This window comes from Pagrus pagrus, assembly GCF_965226575.1.
Source record: "Pagrus pagrus genome assembly, chromosome: 9".
NCBI classification, from domain to species: domain Eukaryota; kingdom Metazoa; phylum Chordata; class Actinopteri; order Spariformes; family Sparidae; genus Pagrus; species Pagrus pagrus.
In genome coordinates, this window is record NC_140193.1 from 7,581,415 (window position 1) to 7,606,838 (window position 25,424).

At 41.4% G+C, this 25,424-nt stretch overlaps 1 protein-coding gene across 2 annotated transcripts in view; it reads right to left on the reverse strand.

Moving 5' to 3' along the window:
* Positions 1-3,517: 3,517 nt before the first annotated feature.
* The window catches only part of adarb1b (adenosine deaminase RNA specific B1b), a 128,715-nt gene continuing 106,808 nt past the window's right edge, over positions 3,518-25,424 (reverse strand). For both annotated transcript variants that reach the window (XM_084362964.1, XM_084362963.1), the window contains 8 exons: positions 21,456-22,381; positions 18,585-18,699; positions 17,142-17,310; positions 16,851-17,002; positions 16,061-16,229; positions 10,542-10,723; positions 7,967-8,145; positions 3,518-7,739 (listed from right to left, as the gene is read on the reverse strand). In XM_084362964.1, the coding sequence (XP_084219090.1) occupies positions 7,563-7,739; positions 7,967-8,145; positions 10,542-10,723; positions 16,061-16,229; positions 16,851-17,002; positions 17,142-17,310; positions 18,585-18,699; positions 21,456-22,381 (2,069 nt within the window). In that variant the 3' untranslated portion in view covers positions 3,518-7,562. The remainder of the gene's footprint in view (positions 7,740-7,966; positions 8,146-10,541; positions 10,724-16,060; positions 16,230-16,850; positions 17,003-17,141; positions 17,311-18,584; positions 18,700-21,455; positions 22,382-25,424) is intronic.

Here is a 25,424-nt window from a genome sequence, read left to right on the forward strand (position 1 = left end):
CGGCCGCGGCGGAGAAGCGGTCTTGCCATGTGATTCGCCACATACATCAACTCTGTTGAGCAGAAAATTGAAATGGAAATGTGGGCCTTGAAAGAGTGTGGCTCCCATTTACCTCTGGACCAGAGCTAATGATTTGTCATTTCTCTCAGGGGCACAAGCTGCTGCCCTCGCTCTCACACTCGTGCTGCACCAGAGGGCCCGGGCAGCCTCCCCGTCCTCCACTGTACTGTGTGTGTGTGTTACAGCTGTGTAACTGTACTGTGTGTGGTTTCTGTTTAACTCAAACTCATGACGACTTAAAGTAAAGCTCGAACATAGTGCTGATGAATTATAGAAATTTGTCAGGAGGCTTCTAGTAAATAAGCTTTAAATATTTATTCAAACATTCTCATTAAAATGTTTCACAGGCTGACAGATTATCAACAAAACTGCACAGTCGACTGCATTCATTAAGTGCTACGGACCAGGGTCGACTCAAGTACATCATCAGAATAATTCTGATTCAAGGAAGTTAAACATATTGACTTTAATATTCTCCTGTGGTTTTAAAGTTTTAAGTTTTAAACTTGCTGCTAATCTCCACTCAGCTGACATTAAACACAGTAAAACATTTGACCCTAATACGTCACCTGCAGCACATCTGACGTGTCGTCTGACTATTGTTAACGCTGATCTGCTGTAAAACGCAGCACTTGCATCCCGATAGATGTGATAAAATGAATGTTTATGTAAACAGCGGTGGGGCTGTTAAGATTCAGCAGATGGCCTCTGAATTATTGAGGAGTTGAGACTTTTTCTAACATGTTTTGGTCCGAGCTGCGTTCGCCTTTTATTACTGTTTGAATCTGAGCTTTCATCATGTCAATGGAGTTGTGAGCACAGGGGCCCCAGCGTTTAAAAGAAAAGCTTGATGTGTGATTTATTATTGATCTGATGGCAGTATCTGCTGGGATACTGAACAGACACAGACATACGCAGCGTGCTACTCTCCATTCACTGGGTGACCTCATGATTTCTGCCATTTTCTGTTCAAAATATCAGACTTTCCTTCCTAAGTTAGAACAAATGTATTATCTCTCTCAGGATAACACACAATTAAAGATCATTTTAAAGATGTTGGTGATCTAATATTTAACATTGAAGTGGCAACAGATAACTGGATCACAAGTCTGCCTTCATTTTTCTGGGTGATTGTGGAGCACAAAATCTAATATGAAAGCGAGGTTTATGTGGAACCAATCAATGTTTACCACATAATGACACCTTAAAACAATAAAGTCGTCTATCGCCAGTTTCAGTGTGAAATGAGCAGAACTTAAAAAGTACTGTAAACTTACCACTTGGTGACCTGACTCGACTCCCTGTGCGAGTCGGAGATTAAAACAGCAGTAAATGCATGAGACACCTCCGTCTGACTAATCCAGCCTCACCTTGAGTCTGATTGACACCAGACGCGTTTGGAATTTGTTTCTGCTGAAATGTTCCTCTCAGCGAGCGAAACGAGCCCCCGAACGTGGAGTTTGAGTTAAACCACCAGTCGTGTATTCACAACATGTATACATTTCAAACAATCTCAGGTGGATTCTTGTGTTACTCATTAAAGAACAAAGTGTTTACTTAAAAGATGTGAGATCCTGTGGTGACTCTAAAGATGGTGTATCAATGATGCAGATAGCTTATTTATTGAATTGCAAAAGCAGATGTTCAGCAGCTGGCTTCTCTGGATGGATAACTTCAGTTGAATGGTGTGACAAGTAAAATATGCTGACTAATGTGTGCTTTAAATTTCCAGGTGTAGTATTGTTGAATTAAGGTCCAGTGATCTGTCTTACCTTAATGTACAACCTGCTGGTGATTTGTTAGTTTTCAACAGAAGGGACCAAACAGCAGGTCTGTGGGTGTGTTTTAACAGCACAGATGATACTACATGAGTCAGGCAGAAGTGTGCCTCTATGACCCCTTCACTCTTGTAAGTATACGTTGCCACTTGACACTTTGATCATGAAGGTGACACTTGTCTATAAGGAAGACAGTACGGTGGCCCTGAGAGTCAAAACACAGAAAATGTGATTTCAGAAAACACAAAAACACTTCAGTTGTCTTTTGTGCAATGTTGTTTTCTAAAATGTTTTTCCATTTTCAGAATTGTTGAGATTTGTGAAGTGTTGCTGTGTTTTGACCCTCAGGGCCACCGTACTGTGTATGAACTCTACAGCAGAGCTATTCAGCTGGCAGCCCACGGGCCAAATGCTGCAAATCAACATCCTCATTCTGGCCCTTTGTCTGCTTCTCAGCACAAAAATACTCTCATTTTTTTTACAAAAAGTGTTGGCCTTGACTGTTTAAGCAGAGTTTCTGTCTTGCTCTTTTGTATAACAAACCTATTTCAATTATAAAAAGTTTTTTTTTGAAAAAAAAGGTACGTTGTTTTTAAAGTTGTCTAGTTTTAAAGGTAAAGCCTTGACACTTTACTTTTTTTTTTTCAAATCTGGCCATTCTAAGAAAGTAGTTGAGTAGATCTGCTCTACAGGGTCTTATATACTCCACAGGGTACCGACACCTTCATGATCAAAGGGAAAATAAGTCATGTGTAGTCGCAGAAGACCGAGAGGATCCTAGAGGCACACTGCTTTCCAGTAGTATTCCTCTAATGTTGTTGTTTTCTGAAATGTTGAGTTTTGACCCTCAGGGCCACCGTACTATATACTCTACAGAGTGGTGTCACCATCATGATTAAAGATACAAGTAGCAATATGTAGTTGTGGAAGTGTGAGAGGATCATTGAGGCACACTGCTGCCTGTGGTTTTCCTATAAAGTCGTTTCTCAATTGTTGTTTTTTGTGAAATCTCAAAGCGTTTTGACCCTCAGAAACACGTTATATAGGGTATAGTTATATTATAGAAGTAATTATTTATAGTTTAAAGTTTAGAGAATATTATATATCCAAGATGAAACTGAAATCAGGGTGGGACTCAGAGAAAGAGCTGCAAATAAACTGTCCCCCATTACAGCACCATGGACAGCGCCATGGATTTGTCCAAACACAGCACAGCTAGGCGTCTGATGTTTCAGAGTCATGGTCACAGATTCGTATCTGCCAAACTCCGATAAAGAATCTATGAATCAGGGGCACTAGGCTAACCTATTCGACTAAACAGTATTTTGGATGCATGATGCATGATGCATGACTACTATTTTCAAATTGTTTTATCAGACTCTGGATGTCTGACAGTACTTACATCACCGTCCTCGTTTAATCACAGCGAGCTCAGCAAAGCAATCTGTTTGGAGACAAACGTATTTTTTCCGTGTGATGATTCTCATAAATTATTTATCACACTATAAATGTTTTTGTGCCCTGAAAGCCTCAAAATGATGATGCAATTAATTTCAGTCTTCTTCAACGGCTGACAGCCAGAAGTTTGATTTAGAGCCTCAAATGAACTCTCCGTTGGACAAACAGAGACAGACACGCAGAAAAAAACCATAAGAAAGAATGCCAACCATGTGCAAAAGTAAACTAAGAACTCTTTTATTCTTTTTTGTTCATTTTATATATCTATCTTTAGCTTTTTATTTTATTTTTTTTTCTACTCGAGTCCTTTAAAAGTTTGTCATCATGCTAGGTGCAGCTTCAGTGTTGGTAGTACATGCAAGGTTGTGGGTTTTTCTGTTGGTGGAGGTTTTTCACACATCGGACGACTGGAGGAGAGGGAGAACGGGGAGAATATCGAGTGGACAAACACTGACCACTCTGGAGTCACGCCCCCCCCACACACAAAAAAGAACAAAAACAAAGAAAAAACCCCAAAATACAGACGCAGCTGCAGGGGTCGGGTGGTGGGGGGGCGCATCAATCATCATCGAGGACTCACAAAGGGTTAAGCAGAAGCAGTTCAGTTCTTGCTGTGATAGTTGCCATCCAATCCATAAACGGGGACGGTTTTATATCATGACATCATCAGTTGACATCTTTAGTGCAGACATAAGAAGAACAAAACTCTAGAAGCAGGCAGTCTCTTTAGAGGGGAAATATACAAAAAAAATCCTCAGACAGCTTTGTAGAGAGAGGACAGAAGAGGAAGAGGAGGAGGAGAAGGGGAAGGAAACGTCATTCAGACTCCTGTTTGCGATGGGGTGACATTAAAGGAGACATCAGGAGTATTGCTTGTGACTTTGGTCTGGGTCTGTTTGGATTTGTCAGGGGGGGCACTGGATCCCACAGTTTTCTTCTTTTTTTTTTTTTTAACCCAATTTCTAGGTTTATACTTTTAAAGGTCCACTGTGTAGGATTAGTGGCATCTAGTGGTGGGGTTGCAGATCGCAACCAACTGAACACCCCTCGCCTCACCCTCTGCTAAAATTGTGAAAAACGCAAAATGCCTTTACTGAGCTTGTCCTCGGCAGAAAAGACGACGCAGGTTATAACAGCCCATATTTAAGTTGGTCATTAGGCGGCAACCTCTGTGGCTAAAGTAATTATCACAGCTGAAAAGGAGGACGTGAGGAGAAGTAGTATAACGTCTATATACTGGAGGGAGGTGGTTGGGGATGGATGGATTGGTTAAACATGCACAGAAACCAGAGTATGTTTTAGTGCCATGTTGTTTTGGGAGACACTGACATTAAACCTATTCAGTCTTTTAAGTATGAGGATGTGATGACTTTTCTAGAGCCAGCGTCTGGTTTGTCCAATCTGGGCTACTGTAAAAACATGGCGGTGCAACATAGTAGATGTCGTTGAAGAGGACAAACTTTCTCTGTAGGTAACAAAAACACAATTCTTAGTTTCAGGTGATTATACACTAACTGAGTAATTATGAATATTATATTCCATTTCTGCCCCTACATCCAGTCTGGTTGGGCCACGACCTCTATAGGCCATAGTACTTATGACAGCAGCAAAGGAGGACGTCAGGCGAAGTAGTCTAAAGAGCGAGAGAGTGGGAGGTCAGGGACAGATGTTCAGGTCAAACAACAGGACTTTCGCGCTGACTGTGTGAGAGTGAAATTCACGCCAAAATCTTATCTTACTAACGTTGAGTTACGTCACGTACATTTAGAAACTGAAGTTGCATAATTGACGTAGTTATTTTAAGCCAAACCACACTGTCAAACCACAGCAGTGATGTTGTTTCGGTAATTGAGGATGTGTTGCCTAAATCCTACACACTGGACCTTAAAGTCGACTCTGGTTGATTCCCTTTTCCTGCTTTTCTAACACGGACTCATAAAACAACCAAATAGAAGTAAAAAAGTTACATATATGACATCACACGTGCCAGCTGGTGGATGCCACTTTTAGCTGAGGCACCTTACAGTGCATATTTTTTTTTTTTTTAAACATTGGTGGCTACAATGGGGATGAAGCCTGTTAACCCCGGCAGTGTTAGTGCCATGCTTTATGGTGCCCAGTGAGTCACAGAGAGCCACTAATACTTACTTAGGTACATTAACATCTTCACAATCCCAGCAACAGGGAGAACAGTTTGTAAGGGCGGGATGAACGGATCGTACAGGGAACAGATTTAGTCATTTTTGTTGTTCCTTATTTACACAGAACTACTTATACTGCAGCAACAATGATTGCAGGTCACAATATACACGTGCCCACGGAGAGCTACAGATGCACTAAAGAAGCCTGACAATTCATTTTCCCCCAAAAACTGAATGGATTACAGTTTTTTTTTTTCTTCTTAAAAATCAAAAGTACATTGTTAAGTGAGTGTACAAAAAACAAACAGTAAAGGGTCGATTTAAAAAAGAAAAGTGAGGGATATTGAAGAAACACACATGGACATCATCATCTTTGGTGAAGATTCCACAGAGTATGTCTGAGCACACACATATATTGCACACACACACACACGCACACACGCACACGCTCACATACATTTCCTACAGCTGGGAATTCACTGCAGTTACTTGGAAATGTGTCCTCGTGTACCGATTTTAAAACTCGAGGATGTTTTTACGCACTCGGGGTGTAAAGGTGGCAGGTCGGATCACAAAGGTCTTCTTGGACTACGCAGCTAACGTTTGTTTCTGTAGATGAAGAAGAGAGGACGGCGGAGATGACATCACACTGTGACACATTTGGTTGTAACCTACTGGTAGAGTTTGTCAGACATTAGCACACGTTGCATCTGTTCGTACAGGGACTGCATGTTACTTCACTGTTGTGGAGGGATACAGCATCTTTGCATTTCAGACTATAACTACAGGCCGGCACAATGTAACTTACTGCACGTGGCACTCCAGGACGTAGACCGAGCCTTCTACTGACAGCTATCGTGGATCCCTGCCACAAAGTTACAAGATCTGAGAGGTCTGTGTATGCTATCACTGTTTTCACTGCAGGATTATCCCCCGATCCCTAAATGCCCAATCTTTAAGAAAAACAACAACAAACAAAAAAACTGTCCCTGTCCCTCCCCCCGAAACAAACAAACAAACAAACAAACAATCACAAGAAATCTAGAAAATAGAGACAAAGATTCAAAGCTGCCTGTGGAGGAAGATGCTGGCATTCATTCAAAAATCATTCACTGATGGAAGCTCTCCACCACGTGTTTTCTGCTCTGTAGGCCTCCCAGTTCAGTTCCCATGCAAAGCCATGGCTTAGATCAAGGAAAAATACAACGTGCAGCACCTCCCAAAGCTTGTCCCAAGACCCAGGCGAGGGGAGGAGGAGGAAGAGTCGGGAGGAGGAGGAGGAGGAGGAGTAGGGGGGCTGCGATGCTCTCAACATGACCCCGCCATGATGGTTCAAGTATGGAATGATAGTGACATAAAATAACTTAAAGATGAATGAATGAAGACATAAAAATCAACAAAACCGCTGTGACACCTGGCCTGTGTTTTCTTTCCGGTCAGTGAATCAAACAGGACCACAACATGTTGTTACATTACCATCTTTAATACAGGGGCTATGAACACGTAGTCTCATCTAAGGAACGGACCAGATAACACACGTTAAATGTTACATAACTATTGTATGTTCTTTCTTTTCGGTACTAGATTTACATCCTGAAGATTTATGCATCTTTAAATTAAAGTTCCTCATAGTCATATTTTTTTTTTTTTTTAGGTCCATACACGTTGGTTTTAGTTAACAAAGATCCTGTTTCTAGGCTACATTTCACCCTAAACTTGCTACACTCATCGATCAAGACAACAGACAAAACTTTCAACTCCACATCTACGGCATAAAAACATCTCCTCGAAACACAAAAACCATGGATTCCAGTTTTAAAACAGAAAACAAGTAGATGAAAAAAACATCATCCTTTAAAATCAGAATAAAAGGACAAAAATCAACGTGAATGAGAAGAGACGCGGTGAGGTCTTCTGAGGAATGAGAATGATGAGCTATGGATGGTTTGTGAATTTACGCACGTTTATTTCCACAAGTACAAAGTGCACGTGCGTGCAGACACATGGGACGGAGGTAAGTGTCTCTGTGGGCTGGTCGTTAATAGGGGGCGCTCTTGCTTTCAGGCCTGGGTCGGGGGGGAGGAGGAGTGGGGGGTTAAGGAAATCCCTTGGTCCCATGACTCCCTCAGGAGCTCAGGGTGAACTGGTCTTGCTCAATGGGCTTTTTGACCCAAGCACCCAGGCCGGCCTTGTGGAAGGCCTTGATGAGCGCCTGCTTGGCAGAGTGGTACTCTGTGGCTGCCTGCTTGGCTTCATGGTAGGAGCTGGGCCTGAGCACCTTGATCCACAGGATGGACGACAACTAAAAGGGAGAGAGAAAGAGAGAGAAGTACGTAAATAAAACAGCTTACAACATATAAGATAATGTGCGACAATACTGAAATAATTTTAGTTTTAGCTTAAGTGAAGTCATACAAGTACGAAGTAAAACTGAAAGCAGCGCACACTACCGGCGAGGAGGGCCGGGTATCAAACTTCTCCTTTGTACGGCCTGAAATGCTTAAGAGCAACAGAGTTCAGTAAGTTTACCTTGGAGTGTAGGCGCACCCAGCGGTTGTAGAGGGCGTTCTTGCAGAGACGTGAGGCTCGACCCATGTCGTCCTTGCCTGTGGTTGCATTGATCACCTCCAGAGCCTGGTCACCCACCGTCCAGTTCACACTGAAGTTGGGGGCCTTGCCCGGCTGCCTGGCCTCTGCATTACTTATACCTGGAATCAAAAACAACAAATGAAGATAAAACACTAAAGAGTGGCACACCTGAACAAATATTGTATCTGTCCATCTCCTAATTGAATGATTTATTGAATATGAAGTAAATCCTGCTACATCTCAAGATGTATTTAACATCGATTGACAAAAAGCATCTCCATGAAGCCAGAATGTTTTCGTTTTGGAGGTTAACACAGGACAATATTCTAAAACAGACTAAATAAAATGCTGAATTAAATGTTTTTCCTTTAGCTGCTCTGTTCACATTATGTTAAGACCCTCAACACATAAAAAAAAATATCTCCAAGCTCTCAAGCAGAACTGTGACAGAAATAAGATAATTATTTTCTTTCTCCTTCCTCCAAAGCTTCTGTGGGAGACCCACAGGAGCGTATTAAAGGATGAGGTATCCAAACACGGCAGCCCATTCCTTCAAATGACAGCTGCTCCCACAGCTCTAATATCTTGAAATATCAAGTTTTTTTCCTCGCTTTTTATTTTGTTGTTGTCCTACTGAGTGGAGACAAAATATCATCCACCCAGGGGGACTCTGAGGTCAGAGCCTGCTCTCTTCCAGCACACTACGGGGCATCGGCCTCCACTGTATCTGAAGCGTAAATGGGAGATATATGGATGCCATAAATCCTGGTGTCTTACTCTGTGTGTGTGTGTGTGTGTGTGTGTAACGCTCCTTGGTTCCATTTGGCAGCACTTGTGGCAGAAGATGATTTAAAGGGGATGAAATCCTTAGTGCTCTAACGCCACAGTGCTTCACCGCTAAAAACTCTCTAAAGCGGAAAAGGTTAATAACCCCCAACTATTATCGCCTTTACCCGCCATTTAGAGAGCAACCAGAGAGGAGGAGCAGGGGGAGCTGCATTTAGCTCCACACCATGTGATATGATGCCCTCTGTCATCCCAGAGGATCTAAAAGAAAATGACCACAGCGTCACTTCACCTGTCTGGATTTCAGTTTTTGTTGTGGCCTGTTTTGTTTTCGTTTAGGCTGTATGGTCGGATCGGTTGTGCTGTTCATAAACCAAAAACGCAAGAGGATACAACAGTGTGTGTATCTGCTCAAACGTAAGGTTCAAACGTTAGCAAGTCCAGCTAATTAGCTTCCACATTCAAGAAGAACATCATTAACTTCACACATCGGTTTGTGGCCTTGCAGGTGAAAGCCTTTCATTGACAATTTGATTATCCAATCCGATAATCAGCCAGGCCAATGATCAGTTGTAGTATACAGTGTATACGTTCATGTAAATACATGTATAATACACTTCTACTTGTACTTTTGATAAACTTCAGTACACTGAATATCATATACTTTAAGACTTTTACTCAAAAGCTATTTGTACGGTTGACACATTGTATCATATTATCTTTACTTTTACTCAAGTATGACTTTTGGGTAGCTTTTTACAACACTGATGTTCGTAAGCATTTACAAAGTGAGCTAGCAGCAACGTTTTAAACCAACTGACAGAGCTACAGTAGCGTTAACTTAATTAGATAGCTAGCTACAGCTGATAAAATCTACAAATTTGACAATTATTGGCTAGTAATGAAAACCTGCTTTTGTAAACTTCTGTCTGAAATCAAGGACTTATTGTTTCAAAAATGACTAAGAACTTCAATGGAAATTCTGCTACCGTAACCACTGTAAGCTGCATATGTGCTGCGTGAGAAAGGAAAGCTTGACGTGCACAGCAACAGTGACTCAGGGGGGCTGGATGACTTCTTGTCTGTTGAGGTCAATGCTTGGAGTAAGTGTGCAGTACTTTATGTAGTACTATTTTATATGGAAAAGAGAGGGATTGAAACATTTCTCTATGTTAAGAAATAACATTTTGCTTAAAATTAGAAGAAAGAAGGAGGGTCCGTGACAGTGGACTAAATGACAATAAAGAACCCACTGGTTTGTGTGTTTCTGTAAGGGAAATTTTTACATTGTTTCACAAAGTCCTCTGACCGACCGGAAGACGAAGACTGAATGCTTCGTCTAAAAATGGAAAGTCAGGGGGAAAAAAAGAAAAGAAGGCTGCAGGAGTCTTGGTCTATATGGCCTTTTTAAAAGGTCAAGCTGATGCTGAAAATTTACAAAAAACGATGAAGCTATTCAAATTCCACAGGAACTAGGCAAATGTCAGCTCAGATCAAACACAGGAGAAAAGCAATAACTGTCTTCCTGCTGTGGACTGACCAGTGAGGTGGATGAATGTGTTTACTGCTGAGGATTACCATCTTCCTCTTTGATATTTTGACAGCTTCAGTTTGATTTGCAAATATTGATAAGACGGCGTCCTCAAAACATGAAAATGTGAACATAATCACGGCTCAAGTTAAAATTTCAGCAGAACTCTTATCGGATTCTTATTTCCACATCACTGACCGCTGAGCAGAGGCCTGTTGAGGGTGAACTGCTGAGGCAGGTCCTCGATATCTGCGATGCGCTGGTACATGGCCCTGGAGAGGTGGTCGGCGTGGTAAAGGCTGCCAAGGATGATGCTGGAGAAGTAGATTGGCTCTGTGAAGTAGCTCATCAAAGACCCCTGAATGCCCACCACGTTCCACCTGCAGAGGGAAAACACACACACACACACACACACACACACACACATTAGAAAACCTGGAACTGGAGCTAAACTTTTGGGTGATTATGGAGAAAAATTGTCTGAATAACGTTAACCTTAAAACGCACTTCCATTTTGAGACCTAACTTTCAGCATCCGTTAGTTAAGGTCAGTCAATCAGTCAATACCTTTGGTTCAACACCTCATTCACATTCATAAATATTAAAAATAAAAACAATTACATTGCCAGGCTGCCATTGTAAATAAGAATGACCTGCCTTGGTAAAAAAAAGGTTAAAAAAAATAATTAAAACCTCTGTTCGGCAATCTACTTCTAAAATGTAATGTATTACATGTTACTAGTCACCATCATTTGAAAGTAATAAGTTCTCACGGTTTCCGTTAAATGAACTGAACAACTGAATTGTGGAGAATTTAACCAAACTAACCATATCGACAAAAATTAAAACATTAATATCGTTATGAGCCTCTTTGAATGAGCTTAAAAGGGTTGCAAGCGACAATTGAGTCTTAATTTCATGAGTTGTAATACACTTAGTACTAACTGTAATAATATTTCCGCAAATCCTATTAGAAAAGCGCTATATTACTTTGTTGCTGCTCAAAGTAATATATTACTGTAACAGGTTACTTTTGTAGCACATTACCCCAAAACACTGTTTAAAGCATTCAAATGAGTCGCGTGATGCACATCATGACTCCATAGCAACCATTAACTACCATAAAGAGCAAGCAGAGCCGGTGAATCAACGGTTAAACACTTACACAGTATTAAAGCAACAGAAAACACCATATTTTCTACCATTATTTTCTAAATTTCTCACTGTAGTTTTTATTAGAAACTGTCAACTCTTCAGTGTCTCAACCATTAACGTATGCTTTGCAAAAATGACATGTATTGATGATTGCAGTCAGCCTATTTAGTGACTGTGTTTGGAGCTTAAGAGCTGTGTTCTGTGTTTCTTCAGCATTAAAAAAGTTCAGAAACTGAATCTACAAAGAAAAATGACAACTGGTACGTTTCACACACAGTGACAAGTGACACACACACAACCCCACAAGCAAAATATATTAGTACATAACCAGCCGATGCTATATACCACACATGATCACCCACAATCCTACACTTGTGTACACTCTGAGGTATCCAATTTCATTTTCTACAAACTTCTGTGTATTTCTACGCTGTGTCATTAGCCATCTCTCCCCAGTCATTTTCCCATTGACATGCTCTGTGAAGCATCGTCTGAGAGAGAGGGAGAGAGGGTAGAAACAGACAAGAAAGAGGGATGCAGAGGGACACAGTGAGAGGGGGAGGGATGAGAAAATAGAGAGGATACGAGGGGGAAGGAAATTAAGAGAATAGATGAAGCGAGGATATTTCTTTATGCCAACAAATTTGATGAAAAAAAAAAAAAATAGTTCAGTCTCTCTCTCTCTGGAGCCAAGCCCATTCATCCCCGGGATGTAAATCTTTAAAAAACACAATCAATTATTTCCTCAAACAGCTGGGCACTGTTTGGAGTTAATTCAAGCCGGTCCTATCACATCACGTAACACTGTCAAACAGTAATGAAAGGTAGGAAGTGGTTGAATGCTGAACAAAGCTGCTGTCTAACAGAAGCTAATGGGTTGTTGTGCGTGGGAATATGGCTGATGTCCCTCCAGATTCCCTGTGTTTATATGAATGGCATCCAGGAACACAACTATATGATATTTGAGCCTTCCCTCTCCCGAGCGTGATATCAGAGGAAAATGGCCGCCGTGTGCAGGCGCAGATACCAATATTGTGACGACCCCTGCTGCTGTTTATGAGTGTTGTGTGGGTTTGTTATTGACACCCTCTACCTGTCTCTCTCTGAGGTTGCCAGAGGAAGCTGATTGCAGTAACAGCCAGATGTGGAGCACCTGTTTGCTCATTCTTATGTGATGATGTGATGATATTAAAGCCCAGCTTCCAACTGGGCACATGTCTTTCTCCAACTAACTGAGAACATCAAGTTTCTCCTGTAGTGGAATCTAGAACAAGACAGAATTATAATGCCTACTCTCACTGTGATGGCCCGCTGGCAGAGGTGCACATTCACTGGTTATGTTTTCACCTGTGTCTATTTGTTAGTTGGTTGGTTTGTCAGCAGGATTACACAAAAACTACAAAAGGGATTTCCATGAAACTTGGATGGAGGCTGGGTCTCGGCCCAAAATAGACCCCATTGACTCTGATCAGGGCAAAGGGACAGATGCAGGCATTTTTCACACTTCCTTTAACATTGCGAGATTGGACATTTTTCAACATTTCTGTTAATTTCTCTTGATGAAAAAAGTCAGCTGTATTTAGGCGGTATCAGTGAGTGAGTACAATGTGAATCCGGTTTTTAATTGGGTATGGGTAGTTTAAAATTTAGAGTGATAGGGACTGTTGGGCCTTGGTGAAGGTATGTGTGCTGTACCATTCTAGTTTAATTAAAATTATATTATATTCCTATATTTTAGCTGCTAAATCTTTGATTCTGATTAGATTTTGTTCCAGATATTTAAGTATGCTTTATCTGTAAACACAGTGTTGGATGGAGCCTGAACGTAACTGTTGTGCTTTTAACATTAAAGAACTCGACTTCTGCTACATCAATTCTTGTTGGTTTTGGTACTTTTGTTGTAATTGTCGGTGTTAACGCTAACCACTAAACCATTAATAACCCTCCAAATTCTCAAAAACCAGAAGGTGACAGTGTGATGATTCTCTTTTTCTTTCACTTCAGGCAGTCTGTTTGAGAGTGTGTGAAATTACCACCATAGACCCAGAACAATGAGAAATATGCAAGCACAAGACCCGAGGCTAGTAAGAGGGACCACTGTTTCCATATGCAATATTCTCTGTGTATAAACGTGTGTGAAACTGAGGGAGGGCAAAATGAAATCTCTGAATTCATAGCTGCGAGCGGTGAAGCACACATTCAGCGCAGTCAAACAGCCTCGTAATATTCAGCGCCGTGTGCGCACACACATTTTGTCAACATAACAACGGGGGTTTCGCAAATACACCTGAAAGGACACACACCACAAACAAGCGAGCACACGCGCATTATGAGCCATGTCTTCGGAGGCATTCAATTTAAATCCTGTCAAACTTTTCTGTATTTCTTCGGCGTCTTATTTTATTCAATATCATGCTCTGTGCACACACAACACACACCGAGAGAACAGGGTCAGAAGGCCAATATAATCAGCTGTTAAAGACGGAACGACAGGAGGAAAGAGGACAAACTAAGAGCTTTTTGTGTTTGCTAATGAGCTCATTCAAATAGCAGCGAACAACAGATACTGAGGAAGAGTGCTGCTCGCTCTCGCTGAAGCCGTGGGGCCGGGCATGTAATCAAAGGGAGAATGAGAGGAGAGAAACAACATGTAAGGAGGGAACATTAAGGGCAAAGTGTGCCGCTCAGGTGCTGTATTAAATAGCATCCCTGCGGCTAACAATCACTCACAGGGGGACAGAAGCAGGTGGGCAGCACATCTCTCACCTGGCTAATAGCTGTGACATGAGAGGGCAGAGAGAGAAGCCTTTCACAGTCTTTTCCTCGCCGACACAATCCCTAATCTTAACCACGGAGGGTTAATTTTCTGTATCATCGCTGTGTTAAAATATATCATGTTTTTCCTTGTTATCTTGTAAAGCTTGGCCAGAAAAAACCCACATGACTAAATGTACGGCCTCCAACCTATTTTGCCCTCTACTGACTTGGATCGCTCCACTTTGGACAACCACACAAATTCTGAATCACTAGTACCGCCGCTGACACGCTGAAAGGGCAACAAGACTTCTCACACGGTGCAAACAGCGTCCGCGACACAGTTGACATCTCCCTCATCAAATGCAGACACGGCGTTCAATCACTCGGAGCGTTCAGGCAAGGTATTACGACGCTGGACGGAGGAGGAAGAGGAGGAAGAGGAGAGTTATGGAGAAGTTTTATCGTTCATCACAGGGGAGGCACAGTGTTGCCTTGAACATGGACAGAGACTAAAGACGATATGATCTGCCTGCAAAAATGTCCCAAGGACCCATCAATTCAGCTGTCCCTGGAAATGATAGACTTGAACTGACAAAGCGAGGACAAAATGCCATTCATCGCAGCACGAGTAAATAAAACACACAAAAAGAACATCATGAAAGCTTCAGCATAAGGTTACAAAAAGAGAGAGAAACAGAGTTACCTGAGGCAAAGGTCAGCATTTTGGGCAGTACATAAATTTTATTTCTCACCAAGAGTTTCAGATTTTTTGTCATTTAGAATTTTTTTTATATAAAAAACATTTTTCATGGCTTTATTTGAAAGTACAGCTCAAGAGTGAAAGAAAAGGGATGAGAGAGATTGAGTTGACATGCAACAAAGATTCAAACCCTTGCCCGCTGCAGCATCTGTACACAGGGCGCTCTAGTGTCGGACATTTGAGTACTGATATAAGAAACAATGTGTTTCTTGCTGGTAGACGGATTTACTTCTGAACACAGCCAGGCTAGCTGTTTCCCCTTGTCTCCAGTTTTTATGCACAGCTAAGCCAATTGGCTGCAGGCTGTAGCTTCACAGTTAGCATTTTATATAAATGTTCATCTGTCTCAGAGACCTGATCAAAAGTCATACTCTCTCTTTGTTTGTAGCTGTTTTAATTGATTGTTGATTGAACTTGTATTTTGTTCCATTCAGTATTCGCAGACCTGTTTTAGCCGTTTTCTTTTTCAGAGTTTAAATGAAGGCAAATAATAAAATAATAATAATACAAACACAGAAGTGGTATCAATTGTCTCGTCTAACTCTCTGCAAGGAAGAAACAAACACATTTCCCAAAATCTCAAAGTATTCCTTTAATTGTTTTCTCTGAAGTAAAGAAACAACAGAGAACAACAAAGCAACAAAACAGCTTCTAGTCATAATGAATATTAACCGGGGCTGCCCAATTAATTGAAATATTTATGAAATCGCAACACGGCCAAGCGCAATATCTAAATCGCAGGAGTTGCAACTTGATGAAGGCGAAACATGTGACAATTCAGCTTTTTAATGAAGTACTGTAGAGCCTGGCCTTTTTTGTTCTCCAGATGCAAGAATAAAGAAAACATGTTTTTTCAACCCCAACAAATGTCACATCATTTTCATCAGTTTTTTCAGTGAAAATTAAACATGATCATTCTCACTAATGGTGAAGCATATTGCAATCATGAAGAAACCTGTCAAAATAATCCGCAATATTAACTCTGACAGAAATCCCCAAATGTCTGCAGTAAGACTTTGTAAAGGCTCTAAATGAACTAAATTACCTTGCGATCTTGTCACTGCAGGACATGGTGAGTAACCTCTCCCCCTGCAGCACCCCGTCCCAGGTCTGGATGGTGTTGCTGGACCTCACAGGGATGGTGCCCTCCCCCGACTCGATTTTCGTCCTCAGCTGCCCTCGTGCTTTCCGGTTGGGATGTCTATCTCCTTGGTCTGAGGGAGACAGTGCGGAAAGAAGATGATAGAAAGAGATGCATAAATAAAAGCATAAAAGCTATGGATTGATATAAAGGACTACTGTGCTGCACATTTTGGATCCCCATCAGTGTGCAAATACTTCCTCAACATGAGAAAACAGAGAAAAAAATGAAAGCAAAAAAACAGATTCCACAAAAGCATAACCTATTATTTATTATTACGTTATCAATGTGTTCTGCTGTTCCACCAGCAGGCGCCATCCATTCTGTGACTAATTGAATGTGGCTGTTTTCTATTCAGTCTGCCATGTGCAACGGAAAACACTTTGACAAGAGTAAGAGGGAGGTTAATCAGACAGACAGTGTGGGTGAGCTGGGCGGGAGGAAGACTGATAGAGACAGACAGCGAATGACAAAAAGCTCTAATTACTGGAGCCTTGTTTAAATGTGTCTGTAATGCGTATTTGGACATCGGAGTAAAATTCTAATTAAATGAAACCAAGCATGAGTAAGAGGAAAACCTACAAATTTGATTACATGAAAAACACTGTTGATGAAACTGAATTGTGAACAAATTAAAAACACAACGCCGGCTGAGCTGAGGAGGAGAAATGAGGCTGGTGTGAGGCAGCGGTACCTTCCACGCCGGCCTCGTGTGGGGAGAAGATCCTGGCGTCTCCGCAGGGCGAGGTGCTGATGTAGAGGTGGAACTGAACGTTGTCCTTTAACCTGTAGCCTCCCTTTTCACAATGCACAAATATCGACTTCTGGTGCTCCTCCTTGCTGTTGCTACGAGGACGGACAAATGGCAGATTTAATACGAGGCTTACAAACGGCACATTTTTCAATTATAGCTCGCTTAAATGAAAGGAATGAGATACAGCAAAGGGCAGTGTGAATATATGTAATTGCGACACCGTCCACTGACCTGAGGAAGAACTCCAGCTGAGTGTAGAGGTACCTGATGAGCGAGCGTCGGGCGATTATCTCAGCGTGGCAGTCATTGAGTGCCAGGCCGCGGTCGCTCATGTACTCACCGTTGATGCATTTGGTTCCCGTGGAGACACAAATGACCTGTGCTTCCTTCACATCTGTGCCTGTTGACGGTAGAGGAAACAAAGACATATAAGTCAATGGATACACAACCTTAAAATACATACTATACACAGTAGGTGGTAGTGTTTTAATGATGTGGATAGGACGGAAATAATCCTTTAACTTTTGTCCTCGTCTAACCCTGCAGAGAGATGGCAAGTTGCTGTAAACTATATAAAAGGGAACTTAAGGAAACAGAAACATTCTCCATATGAGTGTTATACTATTGTTTATTCTATTATTAGATAACTAGCACTGATACATCAATGCGTGAGTAGTATTTTCCTGTGTGGTTGATCAATATGGAGTTAATTTTACAGCCCCCCTCCACTTAAAAATGTGTAATTGCTTACTGTTACTTCACTTAGATGTTTAAGCTTTACTGTTAGGAACACAATGGGTCACAAAAGCACAGCACTGCTTTAAAACTCTGGTAAGTTTAGTGTTTTTAAAGGATAGGTACACCCAAAAATGAAAATTCAGTCATTATCTACTCCCGTCCATGCTGATGGAAAGTAGGGTTAAGTTTTAGAGTCCATAAAACATATCTGGAGCTTCACAGCAAAACAGCGTTGCATTAGTCTCCTTAAAAACTGAAGCAGCTGGGGATTTGTTTTTAAATGTCAAAAAACATCCAGGGACAAAAAAACAACCAAACGAAAAAAAAAAAAAAAACAGCTTGTAGGGCGTAATCCAAATCTGTGGAAGCACAATTTACTTTTCAGTTAGAGTAGGAGACATGTTGTGCAGTAAAAGTAAAAAAAAAAAATCCATATCTAAAGACTGTGACTTTCTCAGTGAGCAATAAATAAGTATTTTAAGTCAAAAAAGACATCTGTAGATCTGAATATGTTTAATTTTTTTTGTTGGATTGTTTAATCTACAACATTGCATCATATTTGTAAGATCATCATATTTACTGTTTGTGTGTGAAATCTAAATTAAATGTACATGTCAGGTCCAGAGTTGAGTGATGGCAAAGAATGGAAATGCTCATGTTATGTACAAATATCTATAGTACATGTTTTTTTAGCTGCACTCCAGCACTGGTTATAAGACAAAAAACAAAACCTGTGGGTGTTTAACTCATAAATGTTGTTGTTGATGCATAAGCTGCTAATCAGGCCATTCATTTACATTAACTTGCATATATCAAACACTTAACATTGTCAACCTTTTCTCCATGAGCATTGGCACCTGTATTTTCCTTTGGATAACACTTGAAAATTGACTGTCAGCACCATATGTTGTGAGCGGGAAAGCATCCCATATCTACCTGTTGTCATGACGACTCCTGCTAGGACTTTCCGTCGTGCATGGGGGGAGGTGAAGTTGTCTGTCAGCTCACTGAACTTATCCACCACCAGGCGAGAGACGGCATCAGCCAGAACCTGGAATTACACACACACACACACACGCACACACATACATGCACACCGCCACACAAACACGAGCTTGTGTCAGATATGTCAGCTTACAAAGCGCGTCTGATGTTATCCTCCCCTGGAGCACCATGTACCTGTCACAGCGCTCGCATTCAGCTCCAAACAAGAGTCAGAGCGTTGAAACGGCAACAAGTGAAACTAGGTTGACCCCCTGAGGTATACCTAACCGTCTTTCAAGCAACGCTGTTTGAGTTTGGCATGACAGTTATAATTTACCTCTCTCTGCTGACAGTGAATCACAAGAAGCAAAAGCCAAACAAATAAACCTGAGCAACAGATGTGAACAAAGTGTTTGTTTGACGTTCTACGCGGCTTGAAACTCAAGTCTAAGCTCTGGGGGAACCTGAAGTGAACTTCATACATCTTTTGTTCTTGGACAGCCAACTCCTCTCGCTGGCTCTTTATCCACTGCTAATGTGATGGAAAGAGGAGAGACGATGGCTGGATGACCACAAATTAAAGAGATTAGTCCAATATTACATCCCTGCTACTTTGGAGTCACCCACTCGTAGCCAGATCATTTGACTTTCGAATGTCAAGGTCGTCTATGGTGTGGAAATGACTGTTAATCTCTACGGGTACAAAAAAGTTGAAGTGCCTAACATTCAGACGAAAAAAGACATGTTCAAAAATATTTCCTATTGGGAATGAATAAAAGACTTGTTTTTCTCAGTGTTTGATGGTTTGAGTGTCAACAAAACCAACTCCAACCTCAAAACACAAAACTAAAGTTAACATGTTTTTTGCACTAGCAGTGGACTCCAACCATTTTTCCCCATTAGTTCCTTGCCAGATGGAAACAGGCGGCAGAAATTAAATACCAAGCGACAGAGAATTAATAGAGCAATTAGTGGGGGCGCTATCGTTAAAATGGGGTTCTTGTCGAATAAATCAGTTGACAAGTGGAGAGAGTGAGTAAAGGGGAAAAAAGGCTTTGGGGAGGGGACTGTTGACAGTGTGTTGTGCTGATTAGCTTTGCCGACAGTGTTATCTCCCCTCACACACTGGCATGGCTCTGTCACCTCTACAGTGGCATCAAAAGCAACCACATGCCCTTAGTCCCTGCACACCTGATGCGAATGAGGCTTTAACGATAACCAACTAGAACAGCAGAGTTTGATGGGGGTGAGCAGTTTGGAGTAACCTTCTATGCAACTCCAAAATCAAATCGATGTTTATTTCCTCTTAGGTGGCCACATATTCTGTAAAATCCCTGAGGAGTTACTGACCGAACTATATGATGATGATATAATCAGCCGCTCGTTTTGGAATACACTCATTATAGAGAAGATTTTGTGCTTTGCCAAGATGAAAAATAAACATAATCAAGGGAGTGGTAGTGTTAAAAACGCCTTTCAGCTCCACACGCTTCTCCTCAGTCTTTGTGATTTCAAGTTCTGTCATTTTCATCTCTCTTCTTAAATTCTGATTAGTATTTCAAACCTACTTATGATTGACAAGGTCAAGTCAATAATCCAAAGACAGCTTTAATGAAATTTGAAAAATTATGTGACAGATATGCCATTGCATTCTTTAAAAAGCAAGGTAAAAAAATAGAAAAGTAGATCTTCTGTCACTCCACAAACTCTCAAATCTTGGTTCTCTTGTCATTTCCAGTGATTTCGGTGTCTAGAAAGGCTGTTTCAGTTTGTCCCTTATTGACTATTGAATGTCTTCTAAATGAGAAGTCTTGCATTGTATCTATAGTTGCATTAGCCCATATTGAAAATAATTGCACAAGTACTAGTAGAGAATCTTTATGTATCATGAAACAGTTCAACAGAGATAACTTTCAAAGCAAAGCAAAGTGTGATTGTGCACCTTTTTGCTTTAATGGTGAGGGCACTCTAACAAGCTACTGTAAGTAACTATTGTCAGGCATTGTACAGGCATGGTGCTTTTTTAGAAAGCCTGACACATGTTGTAACTCAAGTTCACATTTACTTTGGCTCTTTGGATTCATAAAAAAAAATGCGGTCATTCACAATAACTCATACCTTACGGGTCTGATGTTGGGTCAACCCTGCATACTTACTTTTATAAATAAAAAATGGATTTGAAAGGTAACTGGCTATACTTTAGTGTGGTCCCAGTTGCTGAACATCTTGTTGAAATGAATTCAATGGCTGAGTTTCTGCTCTGATTCGGTCAGAATCTTTACTACCCCATTTCGACCGAGGCGGTTCAGGTGCTGGTTTGGAGCCAGCGCCTACTCAGGAACCAGTTCTTTGCATTTCAACAGCCAAAGAACTGGCTCTCTATCAGGAAAACTGGTTCCAGAGCGGCACCAACACTTTGCTGGTCTAGAACAAAGAATTGCTTACGTCAGGGGCTGTGGGTGGGGTTATCATGACCAAGGACTAAGGAGAACTAAAACAGCTTATGACCGCCATTTTTAAAAACCAGAGCTAGTGTAGTGTGTACTGTCTTATCCACGGGAGAGCAAACAAAAGATTTTCACTATGGATGCCAAGTTGGAGCAACGGTAGTTCGAGGATCATTCATATTGATATATGACTGATATATGTGACTCTACAGTGGCACTAATGCTCATGGAAAAGCAAACCGGTTCTTAAAAGTTTTTCACAGGTTGAACTACCTCCGAACCAGCACCCACACCAGCCAAGAACCAGCACTTGGTTCGCTTTGGTTGAAAGGGGGTATACAAGTATAACAGTCTATGAGGAAAATAAACATCTTACCTGGGGTAGGTGAAGCTGCAATCCCTCTCTTGGTATGGGTTGCCGGGATGGCGTCTGGTCTAGCTGCATGTTGAAGAGAGCTGAGAGGGCGGCCTGCGCTGCCCGGGCTTTAGCCAACTTCTTGTTGCGCCCTGAGCCTTCAAACGTCTGTGCATCCACCGTTACTGACATCACAAAATTCTTGGCATGACTCTCCCCGCTCTCTGAGACAAAGTCATATTTGAGGCCTGGCCTGAGCTCATTGAGGATCATGACTGGGTTTTTGCCACTGGAGGGCGAGCTGAATGCTGATGGAGGGGGCAATGGGGCCTGGGCAAGGTTGCTGCCAGGTGGTGTGGGCAGTGGGTACTCCCCTAGTGAGTTTAAGGAGCTGCTACCATTAGAGCCTAGATAGAAGGATTCTTCAGGTGCGGCTGGTGTCTCAAAGCCATTGAAGAGCATATCTGGGAAGTCAGCTTGGTCAGATGTAAAGTCTGTGTTCACCGTCAATGTTCGACCCATGGCCAGGTGTGCCTCAGAGGCATTGGGGAACTGGACGAAGGAACGCAGTGCTTTCTCTGCTGCATTTAGTTTCGCCTTCTTCTTAGTGGGGCCCATGCCCTCAAACATCTGTCCATTGACCTCCACAGTCATGACAAAAACAGGAGCATGGACTGGTCCTGTCTGAGACAGCAGTTTGTACTGTAGACCCGGTTTGATTTCGTTCAACTGCATCAGAGCATTCTTAGGCAGGACTGGCCCGGGCGTTTTCTTGCGCTTCTTGGCCCGGAACTTTGAATGTGCATGTCCATTGTTCCCCTCTTCTAGGGGACGCTTTCGACTGCCCAGGCCGCTTCCATTGGGGAGCTGTTCAGCCACTCCCACCCCGTCCTTGCAGGACACGTTGTCCAGGTTTCGGTTTTCCTTAACATCGGTGCTGCTCGAACCTGCGGTGCCCAGAAAGAGTAACTTACAACGCCTTCGTTGCAGGATCTTGTAAATGCAAAATTTATAGATTCCTTTATCACTCTTTGGAACTGAACCAATGATTTGTGTTCCTTAATCAAAGCAAGAGAAGCTGGCTTTTCATTTGATGGAACATATTAATCTATAGTCTATCAATATTACTAAAAATATTGGACACCATTGGTACATCTCCTGTTCATGAAGATATGCCGAGTTCTCAGAGATGTACCCTGGTTAACATTCATAACAGTGTAAGGAATTTTTTGACTACTTCTTTTGCTATATAGTATTTAACTATTAAATGTACTACTTTACATTTTTACAATTTACATATTCGTTAATATAATTATAGTTATGAAGGTTTGTTATTCTAATGGACAGGGTAAAGTGTGAGAAATATATTTTTCATTTTTCAGGTTGCACAGTGTTATGGGTCTCAAACATAAATGCACACAAATACGAGCTCACATATCAACAGTCAACATAGACGCTTTCACGCACACAGAGCTGTTTCTCATCCACTCTTTCAATTTTTAATCGCTTGAGTGCCTCCAGAGGAATTAGGTACATTTTAAGTGTTCAGTTTTCAACTCCAGGCTCTGAAATATACTGTACTGGGGAACACATATCACTGAATCCAGTTAGCAAAGTGGATGGAATATTGGCAAAAATTTTCATTTATAACATCCTTCAGCAAAGGCTTGATAGGTTACTCCTTGCGGTACTCAGGAGAAAGAGAGGCCGCAGTGTGCATGAGTGGGTTTGTAGGTTGGGTTGAGGGAGTGCAGGGAGGAGTGCAGGGGGAGGAGCTGAGGACCAGGCAAACAGGAGAATACATCAAAGAGGCAGAAGGAGAAGACTCCACCTACTGCAGGATCCTAAAGGCTTGACTGGTGACACGGTAGGAGGTTAAAATGCTGTTTACCCGTTTTACATGAGATTTTTGAAAAGGATGACTGTCGTATTTAAAATGAGGAAAATCTGAATTCAAAATCTGTTTCTAATGAGGTGCCATTCATAAGACCCTGCGCCTCTGAGATCCCCCCCATGGAGCTTGTCAGAGAACACAGTGTTTCAGGTTGCAAAATGTAATGACATGCAGTTACCATCTGCATACTACAACTGACATGTCTAAGGGCAAGAAAAATGGACGCTTATTTCTTAGATCAAGAACACAAACTGCATATCCTTCAATTTATGAGCATATCTGCGCTCAAAACATGCAATATGTCTTGGTGTGTGCGTGCATTCTGCAAACTGGTTTTGCAAATAAACAAGGGAAAGAAGGGAGAGCACAACTGTGCAGACTAGTAGCCAAGAAGAGGTATCACCTATCATAATGGTGATAGGTGATATTTGTGTTTGACAGGGACATAATCTCTCAAACAACCATTTAACCACCATAGATACTGTAACATGTTGAAGGCTTTTAGCTGTGGTGGAAAATTATGAAAGTTAAATAAGAACTTATACTGTAGCAACATTGAACACGTAATGAATGCAGACCACTCCAATGTGCAGCAGGACATATCTTTAAACTGGATACACCTGCAGTGTGCAAAACAAGACGGTGAGCTTGTTTTTGGGATTGTGTCTTCAGTTTTTTGACCAAGCATCGCTGTCAATCTGCAAGTTAACATCTACAGACTACAGTAAACCTGATAAAGTTACTAAGCAACCACCAGCTGCTACTTAAATGCAGATAGGTGATCAAGACCCCAAAGTTGAAGCCTTGTTTGGTCTAAGCTCAGTTCGCTCAACTTTTATTTTCTGTTTTTATCTTCCCCACGGAGGTTATGTTTTCGCCTGTGTCCATTGGTTGGTTGGTTTGTCAGCCGGATTACACAAAAACTTTTATCATTACTTTTATTATTTGATTCACTCAGTCTGCTCTCATCAGCTATTATCACACAGGTGACCGGAAACAATAACAATAATAGTAACTTTCCAAACCAAGGTGCCAGCTAGTGTCATTTTCTGTATGATGTTAATTACATTTAACAGAATGATCAGAATTTATTACCCATTTCTGTATGGGAAGCAAACATGGCCTGTGTAAAAAATACAAATAGAAGACTTGTCTATTTTTGCAAACAGAGTGGATCTCTGTGGCACCTATGCAGCACTTACAGTACACACTGCTCTCACGCCTGGTGTAGCCGTTTTAAATCAGCCGCTCTGCAAACAGCCCGCATGTTATGTGTTCAATGTAGTCAGCCATTTAGACTCTCATTCTAAATTAATTATTTAGAATACTACTGGAAAAATGGTGAATTTCCATTGGATTCAATGCATGATATACTTGAATACAATATGTAGCAATAACCAATACCTCTCCTAAACAGTTGTGTTTGTGGGGTAGTGGAACCAATTTGCCAATCAAAAAATGTAATCACATACTGACCAGCATGCTGCACAGACAAATACAGAGAATATCATTGCACGCAGAAAAAACAAAACAAAACTGGAGCTCTCTTTCTCCGTTTCAGAATGTACCATTCAACACATTAAGAGTTAAAATTGATACCATTCATTTTATGGTATTTTAGCTTTTTGCAGAACGATGGATATCCAGTAATACTCTAGAGCCTAAGATCAGATCAGCGGACAAAAGCCATAGAGCAACAGTCATGACACCATGCACTGAATTATGGCACACCTACATGCAGTTGTGGTCATTATCATGCCAGCATCTGTGTAATCAGCAACCATTAGTTATGCAAAGACAAAAGATCCAATATGCTTGGATCTTTCAGAGCGTAGTTCCCCTGTGGGGGTTGCATAACCCAAATATCGCAGACGAAAACATCTTTTATCACAACTTCATTTTAAGGGTAACTTGTTTGTCGGGCTTTTGATTTTGGAATGACTCGAGTGATTAAAGAATTTCAAGAACTGCTAAGGTTGTCACATAAAAGTTAAGAAATTGTTTCATGTTTTTTCTCTGGTGTTCCCTTGGTATTTAAGAAATAGGCTTGTGTGAGCTTGGACTGTGTTTTATCTTCAGATATTTCTTCTGAGGCT